At 59.1% G+C, this 14,822-nt stretch overlaps 1 protein-coding gene across 1 annotated transcript; it reads left to right on the top strand.

The window, feature by feature from the left end:
- Window positions 1-3,176: 3,176 nt before the first annotated feature.
- On the top strand, window positions 3,177-12,841 carry NXPH4 (neurexophilin 4). Its single transcript, XM_033221596.1, has 2 exons — window positions 3,177-3,393; window positions 11,288-12,841. Exons 1-2 carry the CDS (start codon window positions 3,337-3,339, stop codon window positions 12,146-12,148), a joined length of 918 nt encoding a protein of 305 aa, XP_033077487.1. The 5' UTR covers window positions 3,177-3,336; the 3' UTR covers window positions 12,149-12,841.
- Window positions 12,842-14,822: the final 1,981 nt, after the last annotated feature.

Here is a 14,822-nt window from a genome sequence, read left to right as displayed (position 1 = left end):
CTAACTCAGATCTGTTTATCTGCGTTCACTTCTACCGGACACCACCCCCCTACCCAAAATGATCTCCCACAGTGAGAAGCCCCACTGTAAGAAGTTAATACACTGAGGCTGTGTAGGCTTTCCCATCCTTCAGGGTGCTCCCATGCGGTTCTGTCTGCCTGAGTTTGCTCTTGAAGCATTGACATCTCACTTTGTGGAGGCTAATGAATGAAATGCGAAGTAAAATGCTGCATTCCAGAACGGGGTGTCTTCTGCGGTGAAGGAGAGCTGGCGAGACCAGTTTGCCAGGCCCCCTAGGCCCCCAGCAGCTCCAGCTCACCAATCATTTCAGTCATTCCAGGGGGTAACAGGAAAAAACTGTCAATCAAAGGCGTCCAGGTTCATTTCAACCCCTGCCTAGAGGGGGAAACTTCTTGCAGAAAGTTGCACAGTTTACACTGCCCAGGACTGAGAGAGGGTTTGAGTCCCAGGGCAGCAAATATGAGCTCAGGGAGGATGGGTGCAAATGCCTGAAGATCCCTTACCCAACTCCCAACTGGGGAGTACTGCGTTTCATTCCTCCTCTCTCACTGGTTCAAATCCAGGAGATTCCTCCCAGGCTTCCTTCTGACTTGGGGAAGTTACAAGTCTAGGCACCTGTGGAAACAGGAGCCCTCCCCTTCCCTCTTAGCCTTGAGGAGCCCTCTCCAACCTCATCCTCCAAGCCAACTCTGAGATCCTCCCCTGCCTACCCAAGGGCCCTGGATGGGCAACTCTGCGGGGAAACAGAATCCGTGTTTTCCAACTGCGAGGTCTGTGTCCCAATCTGGCCACCAGGTGGTGTCTGTACTCCTACAGCACGCCTATCCTGAAGGCCCACACAGCCCCCGCCTCAGCCCTCATTATGCACCTGGGACCCCAGCCCAGCCTCTGGTTTCCTTCCCTCCGGCTATTTTGCCACACCCCTCCACCCTCTGCCAGCTGGCTCCCCTCCTTCCCCCAGTGCCTGCCCGCTCCCACCACCACCAGCCCCACCCCAGCCCCTCTGCCAGCCACGCATCTGGCGCCCCCCCGGGAGCCACTGATTCTCTGCCTGTCACCTCAAGATCCTGGGCAGAGTGACAAAGGACCCCTGCTGCAGCTTGGAAGGCACACCCCTCCAGTCAGCATCCCTCCTCCACCCATCAGGACCTGCTAGGAGAGGGTCCACCAGGAGGCAGTTTCTCAAACTACCCACCTGGGAGGCAGGTGGGAAGCCCTCACCTCGGCCTGAGAGATAGGAAGAACCAGGGACAGAGGCTGAGAACCAGGGACAGAGGCTGATACCGAATGAGAGGCAGAGACCCAGAGGTGGAGAGACAGGGGGACAGAGGCAAAGACCCAGAGACAGGGCGAGTAGTGTGCATGTGAGTGTTTGCACTTGTGTTTGTGCGAGCACGCACACATATGTGTGTGTAACTGGAGAGAGAACAGGTGGCCTGTGGCTGTAGCTAAAGGAGGAGAGATGTTGTGGGTTGGGCCCCCAGAAGACCAGGACCCTGGTAATGGGCTTCTGTCCTGGACAGCCTAGGCCTGGGTGTGCCCACTGCTCCCACCCACTGCTGAAGCAGCCCCCTTGTTGGAACCTGGGCTCAGGGTTCTGGCTCAAGGCCAGAAGGACCTTCTGTCCCCTTCCTGCCTCTCTGAAGACTTCTGCCCCTTCCTGCCTCTCCTCTCCACTCCCACCCTGGCACCCAGGTTCCTGCCTCCTGGCTTCTGCCTGTCTCCCTGGGTGTCTCTGCCTCCTGCCTGTCTCCCTGGGTGTCTCTGCTTCTGTCTTATCCTCTCAGCACCCAGTCCTTTTCCTGACTCGTGTGTATGGTTGTCACATCCCATATCTATCTGTCCATTTCTTTGTATGTGCCCCTGCTTGTCTTCTTGGCTGCCAGTGACAGCATACACCTGTGTGTGTCTCAGTGTGTGTGTCCACCTCTGTGGCTGTTTGCTTTCTGCCAAGACAAGGAGAGGGTGAGCGCACTGAGCAGCTGTCTGGATGTGCTTGCCTGGGTGCAGGTGTGCTCCTCTGTTGCTGTGCTCCTGTGTCGGGGTGCCGCTAGGTGTGTGCCGGTCTCTGTATTTCGCTCCGTGTGCCCTGTCCCCGTGAATGCATCTGCATGCATCCCTGGGGTGGGCTCTCAAGGGATGTGTCTGTCTCTCGGTCTCTTTGCTTGTCCCTATCTCTCACTGTCTAGGTGTTGGTCATACCACATCCTCAGCCACAGTCTCAGAGCATAGCAACAGCTGACAGCTGAAGCCTCCCGGGCAGGAGAGAGAGAGAGGCTGTGGGGAGGAGGGAACCGAGGAAGAAACAGAGAAGAGGATTGGGACAGAGGGCTGGGGCTGGGGACAGAGACAAGGACAGAGATAGGGAAGGGGACAAGGATCTAGAAGAGCTGGTGGTGAAAGATGGGACGGCAGGAGGGAAGGAACAGAGACTGCACCAAGAGGCCAGGCAGGCAGCGCTGAGAGGGATTTCCTGCCCAGCCCTTATGCAGGGGCGCGCTGGGCCTCGTGGGGGTCAGTGATGGGGGCGAGGGGCAAAGGTGAACAGCCGGTCTAGCCGAGGGGTCCTGAGACCGCAGAGGTGCGGTGAGGCGGGGACAGGGCGGCGGGCGCCGTTTGTCAGCCCTATTGACAGACGTGATGGGGTTTCCGTCCGTGATCAATGATTCTCATCTCCGGGCCGAATAAGCCGCGGGGCGCCCATCCATCCCCGTCAGCATCGCGCGGCGGCAGCCACCCGAGGCCCCGCCCGTCCCCAACTCGGCCCCTGCCCTGGGCCTGCCCCAATCCACCTCGGCCCTGAACAGGGCAGAGGCCCGGGGCATGGAGTGCCTCGCCGGGCCCGGCTCCGCGGCGCCCCCACTCCGGGTGTACAGGCCCGGAGCCCAGAGCCCCACGCCCTGCCCCATTTCTCCTGGGCGCACAGACGCGGCCTCTCGGGGGCCCAGTGCCTGAGCCTCTCGACCCCCTCCGCTTCGCACCTGGGCCAGGGGCGTGTCCGGGGTGTGTCGGAGTGAAAGTCACCTTCGGTGCCCCCAGCTGGGCGGGAGGGGGCGCGCGGGGCGCGGCCGGGATTGGAGCGCCGCGGAGCCCCGCCCCCCGCCCGCGGAGTCAGACCCAACTTTCTCCCCCGCCCGCGCCCCGCCCCCAGCGCCGGCTCCGCGCCTCGCGCCTAGTCCGCTGGCCGAGCAGCCGCTCCCGCCGCTCCCGCAGCCGCCCTGCCGCCCGCCTGCCAGCCCAGAGCCCCGCGCCCCTAGGCCTGGCTCCCGCCTGCCCGGGACCCGCCCCGCCCGCCCCGCTCAGCCGCTAGAGAAGATGCGGCTGCTCCCGGAATGGTTCCTCTTGCTCTTTGGCCCGTGGCTCCTTAAGAAGGTAAGGGTGGCAGGGTTGGGGCGCGAGCGCGGGGGTCCGGGACGCGACGGTCCCAGTGTGCGGGGGGCTCCGTGCGCTCGCCCCGCCCCCAGCTCCGAGCGTCCCAACTTTGCGCGGCGCGGGGGACGCAGACAGACTGCCCGATTCAGGACGGGCACTCTCCTAGCTCAAGTTGGCTGAGGCTTGGAGAGGGTGCCGGGCGGAGGTCCCCCTAGGAGCCGGCTTCAGGCGCGGCGGGGGAGGGGACGAAGCTCGACCCGCGAGTGCGCCAGACAGAGCGGGAGTGCGAGACAGACAGACAAGCCAGCAGGGTGTCAGCCTTGCCGTCTTTCCGCGCCAGTCTCGCTTGCCTGCCTCACTGTCTGTCTGTCCTTCCACCCATCCACCCCCGCCTTCCCATTTCTCTTCTCTGCACTTGTCACCATGCCAGGTGGGCTCCGTGTCGGGAGCATCCATGGCCCGAGCACACGCGCACACACGGACGCAGGCAGACACGGCTGAACTTGCTACAGCCAGCCTCCCATCACATTTCCCAGGGAGACACCATCTCCCCTGCACGACCTCACAGACACACCCCCCTCTCGTGCCCCACTGAAGGGGGAGGCTGTCTGGAAGGGGAGTGTCTCCTCCCGTGCCCTCCCTGCCTCCAACCCTACTCCAAGGCCTGTTTCCCTGAGGCTCTTGGGCGAAGAGCCAGAGGCTAAGGGGACTCAGACTTGATCTGCCTCCTTCCTGACTTGGAGGCTTCAACCCGCGAACATGGTGTGCTTATATGTACTGGGTGGAGGGCGTGGGTCACCGTGTGCACCTGTGTTCATGTGTCCAGGGAAGCCAGACTTGGCTATCCAGTACTGGGGCCCAGGTTACATGTGTATACTGGTGTGGCGTGTGGTGTTGGCTTTGCATGAGTGAGTGCCAGTGCCTGCCTCACAGTGCAGCCATCTGTCTATGCCCCTGGTGTGTGCCCTTAATGGGGGGCCCAGACCCCAGTCCCCCATTTTCCTTCTACCAGCCTCCCCTGCCTATGTCTTCCCTGTTTTCTGCCTCCCAACTGTGACCTACCTAGTTTGGGGGCAGGCAGGTCATTCCCCAAACCCTCACTTTCTGTACCCCCAGCCTCTGTAGAGTCTAGAAGGGGTATATTTCTCCCCCCAACACTTGGACCTCTGCCTGCTCAGCCAAATCACAATGGGCAAACTCCAGCAGGGCTGGGGCTGCCCCAGTGAAGCTAGCGTTAGAACTCCCTGGCCCTCCGAGCCCTGCCTGGTGACCTTGAGGGGCTGGAAGGTAGGCAGAGGAGCCCCTCCATGAAAACTGCTTCCACTAGCATGAGCTTCTCATGGACTTGCTGCCTAGTTCTGTCCTTAGGGGACTGGAGGGGTGGGGGGGTCTGTGCCCTACCACCCACCCACCCATGGGTGAAGGCCTGGGGTCAAAAGATGGTAGGTATGGCATTCCCTTGCCCCTCCTTTCCACTTCCTCCCACCTCATCTCCACTCTCCCCGGCAAATAAACTCCCCTGTGGACAGATCCGGTTTAATTTCCTTTGCCCCCTGAGGGGGAATGAAACATCTGGTGGAGACTTGAGGGAGAGTGAGCGGGAGGATATGAGCGATGGGATCTATCTGAGTGTGTGTGAGAGAGCTGCAGCTGTGGGGCCTCCGTGTTGGAGTCAACAGGGAGAGTGGATCTGCTGTTTAGTTCAGCTTATGTGCATGTGAGAATGTGTTTACATGTGTACACACTGCGGGTGTCTAGATATGTATAACTGCATGGGGAGGTATGTGTATAGAAGTGTTTGTGTGTCCAAATACTTGTGTGTGCTTCTGTACACTTGTGAGTGTGGTGTGTTCAAGTGTATTCCCTGGGGTTTCTGGTGCATCTGTGTGCTTCTGTACACTTGTGAGTGTGGTGTGTTCAAGTGTATTCCCTGGGTTCTGGTGCATCTGTGTGCTTCTGTACACTTGTGAGTGTGGTGTGTTCAAGTGTATTCCCTGGGTTCTGGTGCATCTGTGCGCTGGGGCCCATGTGTTGTCTGTATGAGTCTCTGGGGTTTGTGAGCGTGTTTCTGTGTGCTTGTGATTGTGAGTGCATTTGAGTGTGCTATGTGATTGTGAGCCTCAGGATGTGTTTATGTATCTGAGTATGGCTTATGTGTGTGCGTGCTCAGGGGTGTCTTGGTGCCAGCACTGGGAGTGGGCGAAAGGTGAGGCTGATCCTGGGTAAGAGGTAGGTTAGGGGACAGTTTACAGGGCAACTCTTTGGCAACCCTAACCATGAACGGCTGACACCTCTGCCTCTCCGGTCCTGCTTGCTCACCCTCCTCCAGGTTTCTCTCCCTTCCTCCTCGCTCCAGGCTTCCCATCTCTCAGAGCCTGGGACTCCTGGCTTCCACTGCCTCTGGGGTTCTGGCCTCTCAGCCAGGGATTCTTCAGGATCTTTCTCATACAGTCTGACTCCTTTCCCTCTCAGTCTCTGTCTCCCCGACCTCTTGCCAAAGCAGCTGCCTACTGGGAGAAGCAGCAGGCGATCAATAGTCACTAATCACTAATCACTAATTACTAATTAGCTGGGGGAGGGCAGGGGCGGGGCCCTGTGGGACCTGCCAGCTCTATCCCACCTCAGGAAAGGATTGGGCCTGATTCTGTCGGAGCTGGCTGGTCGAAGCCCCTCAGCCAGCTACCCGCTCCTGCCTCCACACCCTCCTCTAGCCCCCCAGCTAATCTCTGGCTGGGCCACTTAGGCACGCACAGCCTGGGCTAGGGCCCAGAGCTGCTGGCAGGGATTTGGGGGTAATCAGGGGCCGCAGCTGGGCCAGGGGGACAGGGGAGGGCCTGCTGTGACAGCTCCTTTGGGCCAGAGCCTGCAGTGGAAGCTTCACATTCCTAATAGGAGGGGCACGCGTCAGAAAGGAGAATTTAGAGTGTCAGGGTTGGGATGGGTTGAGGAGCTGGAGACCCAGGAGCGGGTGACTGGGGAAGAGGTGAGGTAATAAGGACAGAAGCAAGGCAAAGAGGGGTCAGGGAGGAGGTAATTGGAGAGAGACAACACAAACGTCTAAAGAAAGCAGGTAAGTGGGGGGACCTCACAGGGGTCAGAGATGGAGTAATTGGCAAGGAGATGGGGAACTTTGGACCTAGCCCTGCAACTCAAGATGTGTGGGATCCGTGAGGGACAGGGCAACAGAGATGGGGCAGGGTCATAGGAGAGGGGTCCCAGGACTCAGGCGCAGGCAGGAGTCGCAGGGCATGGGGTGGGAAGCAGCTGCCCAGTGGGGATGGGGAGCAGGGAGCGCTGCCTTGAGCGCTGGAAATTGGCGCGGCTCCCCCTCTCCCCCGCCTGCCCCTCCTCCACCTCCACCCCGCCCACTCCCCCTCCGGCTCCGGCTTCGGGAAATTACATCCCCGCTCCGCGGCTCCCCCCAACCCCCACCGCGCCCCGGAGCCGGCGCCTTTATAGGCACATTTATTGCAATAATAAAGTGAGGCGCGGGGCGGGGGGCGGGGGGCAGCCGTTCCCGCGGGGACCGCGCTGGCTCTAGGAAGCAGGGAAATAAAATAAAATAAAATCAAAATTCAGATAACGGTGAGCCTTGCGCGGCAGGCCGAGAGAAGGCAGGCAGGTAGGGGTAGAGAGAGGGGGCGTCCAGCCCAAGGGCAGAGCCCACCCCACCCCACCAGCAGTCCCCGCCCCCTCATGGAAAGAGGTGTCTTTGCTTCAACCTGCCTGGCCCCCTCCCACAGCCTGATCCTGCCTGGTCTTTGCCTTGCCCTCTGGCTCCTCTCCCATACCTGTCCTCAGCCCCTATGTCTGGCCCCATCTCCTGTGTCTTCCCTTGTCCCCCATTTCCCATTCCAGTCTTCCTTCCTGTCTCCCATCCCCATCTCCTGGGTCTCTGCATCCATCCCTGTTTCTGTCCAGTAACCATTCGAATCCCCCATCTCTGTTTTGCCCCCACCCTGACCCCATCCCTGCGTGTCCCCTGTCCCTATCCCTCATCCACCATTCCTGTCCCCATGCTTCTTCTTGGACTGTTCTGTAGCCCATCTTCACTCCTCTGGTCCTTACCCCATCCACATCTCTGTCTCTGCCCCACGCCTGGCCACCATTTCTGTTCTCCTTCTCATCCCTGTCCCCAGGCCTATCCTTATTGTATCCTCATCCCTGTACCCTATATCTGTGCCTGCTAGTCCCCAATCCCAGTCCCCCATCCCAGTCCCCCTCCCTCTCTGTCTCAGTCCTCACCCCAGGCTGTCCTGTCCACCCCACCTCTGTCCTCACCCACATCTCTATCCCTGGTTCCCAGCCAGACTCCACCAGCCCCGACTGCAGCACCCCTGCCTCTTTCTAGGTGCAGGGGCTCAGGATGCTCTTTTCTCCCCTTCCCAGCCCAGGCCTGTACTGTCCCTTCCCCCAGCCAGATCCTGGGAGCACCCTGCCTGACCCAGGTGGCAGGGGAGAAGCAACCGGCCAGTCTGGAGGCCCAGGGGAGGTGCACCCCGCAATGCGGCTGGGGGGCTGACAGCCTGATCCTCCCCCAATCTCAGCAGTGTCATCCCCAAAGAGCCACTCCCCGAAGTGGAGTTTGTTGCCCCCAACAACAGGAGGCCACCTTAATTCCCCGCAGGTGCGTGGGCCCGCTGCCTCGGGGGCAAAGCGCTCCTGGTGCAGTTCCCCCTGCCCCCCCACCATGGGCCTGAAGGAGCCTGCTGAACCCCCCAGCTGGCGCGCACCTCCACCCCGCCCCCGCGCCGACAGCAGCACTAGCCTCTCCCCTCCGCAAATGTCACCGCACCCAATTAGCTTAATTAAGCCAGTTCTGGAGCAAGGGGGACCCCTCCTCGGACAACATCCTGCTCCCACCCTCAGCCATGAAGGTGGGTGACAAGAGCTCTGGGCAGAGAGGAGCTCCTTACCACCTACCTTCCCGACTCACCCACCTCCCCCCATGTCGCTGAAGACAGACAGCCTGAAGGACGGCAGGAGAAAACCACAGACAGAAAGAGGGAGAAAATCAGAATCACGGGAGGAGGAAATTTAAGACAGAGACAGTGAGAAAAGAGACTGAGAGACAAAAGAGACTGAGAGAATGGGGAGAGATGAAAAAACAACGCAAGAGAGGGAGAGAGAGCATGAGCAATCAAGGGAGCCAGAGGGAGGATTTTATTTTATTTTATTTTATTCCATGTTCCCATTTCTCGGCTCGTTTCCTCACAGACTCTCACCCCTCCCTGTCCGAACTCCCCCACAAGGTCGCTTCAGCCGTGCCCCCCCCAACTCTTCCTTTTTGTCTTGGCTGTCTACAGCGGTGGGTGGGGGCGGGAATGCCCAAAGCCAGGGGATTTGCCAGGATCAGAGAAGCACAGACGGCACTTTGTCTAAGATCAGAGATGGGGGTGACACCCTCGCACCTCTCCTTACCCTGCTGAACCTCCTCCCCTCCCCAGCCCCTGACTTCTACCCCCTGCCCCTGCCTGGTAGAAGTCACTGGCCTGAATCACCCCAGCCAGGTTCTCACTGGGTACAAGACACAGGGGTGCTCTGGTCTGCTGGGAGGAGATGGCTTGGAGGTATTTGGGGGTCATAACATCTGACAGCATGGGGATAGTGGGGACCTGGATGACTGGGCTTCTGGAAAGAACAGCGGTTAGGTGAGATTAGGGATTGAGTTCAAATGGCCCACCCTTCGGCTTTCCCAGGAAACCTAACCTCCCTCCCCCAGTGCCCTCTCTCAGGTTCAGGCCCTGCCCTCTGCAAGCCCACTTCTGGGACCTCTTCTCCCTCCCACTGTACCCTGGGACCCCTCCTTCCACCCCCTCTAAGCCCACCCTCCAGGTGTTAGCTGCCGGCTTAAGCCTGTCTGTGGGAGTCAATCATTCTTGCCACCCCCGCCCCCTCACCTGGGCTGGGAGGAGGGATGGATGGAAGGGGGAATGAGGGGGGCGATAAATATGTATGATGAGCGGGAGGCGGCAGCATTAATAACCCGGGATCGCAGCGCGGCGGGGACGGGGATCAGGCGGTGGAGATTCTAGCCCAGCAGCTTGGCTCTGCTGTTCCTGTCCCCGGTGACACTGAGTGTGTACACATGGGTGTGGGCAAACAGACAGGGGCACCCATGCTTCCTGGCCTCCTTACCTACCCACAGCACAGCCTGCGGGCCAGTGTGGGATACCTCCCCAGAGACCACTCAGATATAATTGACATGCATGTATGTTGTCCCCATCAGAACACAGCAAGACCACACTTGTTCTATGACTATGGATACACCCCCTTTAGAAAGAGCTTGATACTTGGGCAGAGGATGACAGGGGCTCACACAGGAAAGGTGACACCTCCAGACAACCACATATAGCTACCCTCGGACCGCTATACACAGCCATACAGCCAACCCAGACACACAACCACACCAGCCACACAGACACCACTCCACAAATTGACACACACACAGCCAATCCAGGCACATACACATAGTCACCACTGATTTACACAACAGACATGCAGCCACGACAAGCAGCCACACACACACAGGCTCCTCAGACTTATATCCATGGGCACCCAGACACACAGCCACCACAGCCACACACACACATGTACAGGCCACACGCACACAACCATGTGGGGCTAACAGAGACACAAGAACCCCAGGTGGACACACACGGTACTGCCTCCCCCCACGGGACCTGTGCACAGTCAGGGCCACAGCACACGACGGTGGCGGCTAGCTCAGGCTGACTGACACACTCTGACATGCAGCTCCTCTCTCACCTGCTCCCCTCGCTGGAGCGGCATCTCCATATTTCTTCCTCTTGCTTCCTTTCTGTCTCCTTCACTCCCAGCCACCCCCACTCACCCCTGCCCCAGATAATTGATGGCCTGAGCCTGGCCCGGCCGCTCCTGCCTCTCTCTCCATCTTGTCCTCGAGCCCATGCTGTCTCTGAGATCAGTGGCCACCTGAGACACACAGAACGGGTGGGAGCAGGAAGGGGCTTCTCAGCCCCCTTGGAGCCCAGGGAAAGAATGACCAGGCGGCCTCCACCAGAGTGGAGTGCTGAGGACTGGGAGGTATACCTAGGCTTTCTTCCTCTGCTCAACTGGTTCCCAGCACTCACTCCTTGCAGGCCAGTTGGGGCTGAGGCCCAGGTGGGGGCTTTGGTCTCTGAGGTCTTGGAGCCTCTTTCTTTTTCTTTTCTTTTTTTTTTTAAAGGGAGTCTCACTCTGTCGCCCAGGCTGGAGTGCAGTGGTGTGATCTAGGCTCACTGCAACCTCCACCTATCGGGTTCCAGTGATTCTTCCACCTCAGCCTCCCGCCGCCTAATTTTAGTAGAGATGAGGTTTCTCCATGTTGGCCAGGCTGGTCTCGAACTCCTGACTTCAGGCGATCTGCCCACCTCGGCCCCCCAAAGTGCTGGGATTACAGGTGTGAGTCACCATGAGTGCCGGGCTGGAGCCTCTTTCTTCATGCTGGATGTTAACTAGTCACAGCGTCTCTGGCTCAGTTTGCTCAAAGTCCAGTCCCTCCCTGGCTCATTACTGGAACCAACCAGGGGCCGGGCCAAGAAAGATAAGACAGGATCCAGAGCTCCACTCCCTACTCACGTTCACACTGGCTTTGGGTTTTTGGCCCTCATTGGAGCTCTGTGGGCACAGGAGGATTCTTGACGTCATTTCACAGATGTACAAACTGAGGCCCAGATAAATGAAGTGACTGGGCCAAGACCACATGACTTGAAAGGGCTGCAGGTCTCCTCCAAAGCACACTCTCTGCCCCCTGCGGGACTGTGGTTCCATTTGGTCTCCTAGCGGCTGTGGAAAGGGGCTGGTGTCGATAGGGCTCTGGTGGGATGGCGGGGGACAACCCCAGCGTCTCTCTCTCCTCTTTCTTCGTGCACAGGCGGTCAATGCCCAGATACCAAAGTCCGGAAGGCCGCAGTACCTGGAGCTGCGCCCCGCCGCGGCCGGAGCGGGTGGCCCCGGCCAGCAGCTCCCAGCGCTAAGGTCTTCCGACGGCCTAGGCTCCGGCCGCGCCTGGAGCTGGGCCTGGCCGACCAACCACACTGCGGCGCGGGCCCAAGCAGGGGCAGCTGGGGCGTTGCCCGCGCAGCGCACCAAGAGGAAGCCGTCCATCAAGGCGGCCCGCGCCAAAAAGATCTTTGGCTGGGGGGACTTCTACTTTCGAGTGCATACCCTCAAGTTTTCACTGCTGGTGACCGGCAAGATCGTGGACCATGTGAATGGTACCTTCAGTGTGTATTTCCGCCACAACTCGTCCAGCCTGGGCAACCTCAGTGTCAGCATCGTGCCGCCCTCCAAGCGTGTCGAGTTCGGGGGAGTCTGGCTGCCCGGGCCTGTCCCCCACCCTCTGCAGTCTACGCTCGCCCTGGAGGGGGTGCTTCCTGGGCTGGGGCCCCCGCTGGGGATGGCAGCAGCAGCGGCGGGGCCGGGCTCCTTCGGGGGCGCACTGGCGGGGCCGCTTGGGGGTGCGTTGGGAGTGCCTGGGGCCAAAGAGTCGCGTGCTTTCAATTGCCACGTGGAGTATGAGAAGACAAACCGCGCGCGCAAGCACCGCCCGTGCCTGTACGACCCATCGCAGGTGTGCTTCACCGAGCACACGCAGAGCCAGGCCGCCTGGCTCTGTGCCAAGCCCTTCAAAGTCATCTGTATCTTCGTCTCTTTCCTCAGCTTTGACTACAAACTGGTGCAGAAGGTGTGCCCAGACTATAACTTCCAGAGTGAGCACCCCTACTTTGGATAGCGCCCCTCCCCAGCCCCAGCCCCCAGCCTCAGGCCAAATCCCAGCCTCACTAGGTGGGATCCCCTTCCCAGTGTTCTGCCGCTCCTGTGGCCGTGTCGCCCACTCCTTCCACTCTGGGGGCGGAGGGGAACGGCCCTCTCGGGACCCTCAGCTAAGGTGGGTGCCCTTTTCCTTATGCGGAGTGCCCGTGAGGCTGGGGTAGCCCCCTCCAATGCACCCCAAAGTGAAAGGGGTAAGACTGCAGCCCCAGAATAGGTGGGGCTTGGAGGCGGTCCCAATGTCCCCTAGGTCCACAGTGGGTCCCCTTTTCACCCTTAGCGCTAGGCTGCACACTCCCTTTCCCCGCAGCTTTAATAATTCCTGGCCTGGCACCCTCACCCCACCCTGACTTTCCTATCCCCCAGCGCTTGTCCTGCTCCACCCTGCCCCGCCTAAGACTGTAAAGGCCTAAAAACCTCAGCCTGTCCTCCCACCTTTCTGCCTGCCATATGCCTGTCCCCTTTTCCTCCAAACCCCATTAGGGTACCGGAAGCAGAACCCCTGGGCTGAGGCGCTGGCCCCGGCCCCTGCCGCCCCTTTCCAGTCCCTGCAGTCCAGCTGCACCTGTCCTCTCCTGCTGCTTCCTCTCTGTTATATTTTTTTCTACGCCAAAACAGACGGGAAAGGGAACAAAATAAAGTGAAATCCAATACACGCCTGTGTGAGACCTTTGTAGGGAGTGGGGAGGTGGTGTGGGGCTTCTCTCTGGTAGAGACCTGGCCAGGGCCTTCTCCCTCAGCGGCTCGTGGGGAAACCAAGGCAAAGACTGACAGAGCTAGCACCTTGGAAGTCACCAAAGACCGGATCAAAAAGAGCTGAGGGTTACCCTCCGGGTAGGAGCCCCGCTTGAGGTTGGGATTCTCCTCCTGAGGTGGGCGAAGGGAAGCTGCAGCAAGTGGGATGCAGATGAGACCTGAGTGGGGCTCACCAGCGGATGATTTGGGGAAGGAGGTGTAAGACCTTGAATGGGATGGAGATGCAGGGACAGTGTAAGCAGAGCGCTGACAACCTGCTAAGCTCCACGTGGCCGGCGGGAGGTGGTGGCAGGTTGGGAGGGAGGGGGAACAGTGTTTGCGGCATCTGGAGTCATCGATCTTCCTTTTCCTTCCTAATTTCGTGGGCGCTGAGTTTGCAGACGGAGGAGGTGGGGAGGGAGCTTTGGGATGAGGGGGTGGGGGAAGGGACCAGCGCGTGTTTGGAGGGCGGGGCCCGTGGCTGCTACTTGCCACTAGCAAACACGGCCCCCTTTAGCCAGCTGCCCACCCTCCCCCAACCCCCGCCTCCGGCTCCCTCCTGCAGCCGAGGCTGCTAATTTTATCCGCCCCCCGACCCTGGTCTGGGCGTTAATTGGCTGCGGCTTCATTAGCGGTTCTCAGCTCAGCCGCCCCCCTCCCCTTGGGACCTCTGGCTGGAGGAGGGAGGGGGAGCGGTGCGGACAAGCTGAGGCACCGAGAAACTCCTCATCTTCGCCTTGATTCCGGGGTCAGGGTGCCCACTGGAAGGGCAGTGTTCCCCAGGGGCTTGCCCACTGGCTCCAGCCTGAAACTGAGTCAGACACAGGTCTGACCCAGACATATCTGGGAGTGAAAAGTCAGTAAGCAGAAAATAAATATCTGCTGGCTGGCTGGCTGAATAACAGGGTCAACTGAAAAGAGGAGGGAGATCGGGAATGGTTCTGGATCCGAGATTGGCCAAAAGCAGAAGAACCCGGAAGAAGGCCGGGCGCGGTGGCTCAAGCCTGTAATCCCAGCACTTTGGGAGGCCGAGACGGGCGGATCACGAGGTCAGGAGATCGAGACCATCCTGGCTAATGCGGTGAAACCCTGTCTCTACTGAAAAATACAAAAAAAAACTAGCCGGGCGACGAGGCAGGCGCCTGTAGTCCCAGCTACTCGGGAGGCTGAGGCAGGAGAATGGCGTAAACCCGGGAGGTGGAGCTTGCAGTGAGCTGAGATCCGGCCACTGCACTCCAGCCTGGGTGGCAGAGCGAGACTCCGTCTCAAAAAAAAAAAAAAAAAAAAAAAAAAAGAACCCGGAAGTCTTCTAACACCAGACTTATTGCTGGAAACACCTGAGAAAAGCTGAGCCTAGAGTGGCAGGGAAGGAGGTTCCGGCTAAGGGGAGATTTCTAAGGGCTGGTATGAGAGCCTGGTGGGAATGGCTGGAATTAACAAATTAGCCCATCTGGGCCTTAGTTTCCTCACTCGTGAAGCCACAGTAAAATAGTGTGTGGTGGGGATTCGTTGAGGCTTTTTCTGTGAACATGTTGCTGTGCTGGATTGTCCTCCCCTCTTCCTCTGCCTCCTCCTCTTCCTCATACATCTGGACGTCTGAGAGCAGAGTTAGGTGTCCCTGCCTGTCATTGCACTTGTCACACGTTGTTACCTGTTCACCTGTTGGTATCCTAGCAGCCAGTGAGCTCTTCATATATCTCCAGGGCTATGGAATGCCTGGCATAAAGAGCTCAATATGTCTGTTGAATGAATGAATAACATTGCTACATAAGGCAATGATTCGCAAAACCACTGCTTATCAGGCTGGTCCAAGTGCAGTGATGTTTACAACTAATTGATCACAATCAGTTACAGGTTTCTTTGTTCCTTCTTCACTCCCACTGCTTCACTTGACTGGCCTT

The sequence above is a fragment of the Trachypithecus francoisi genome, unplaced genomic scaffold, assembly GCF_009764315.1.
Source record: "Trachypithecus francoisi isolate TF-2019V2 unplaced genomic scaffold, Tfra_2.0 Lachesis_group11, whole genome shotgun sequence".
In the NCBI taxonomy this organism is placed as follows: Eukaryota; Metazoa; Chordata; class Mammalia; order Primates; family Cercopithecidae; genus Trachypithecus; species Trachypithecus francoisi.
The sequence above is the reverse complement of the archived record's forward strand: the minus strand, read 5'-3'. Positions and strand labels throughout refer to the sequence as shown.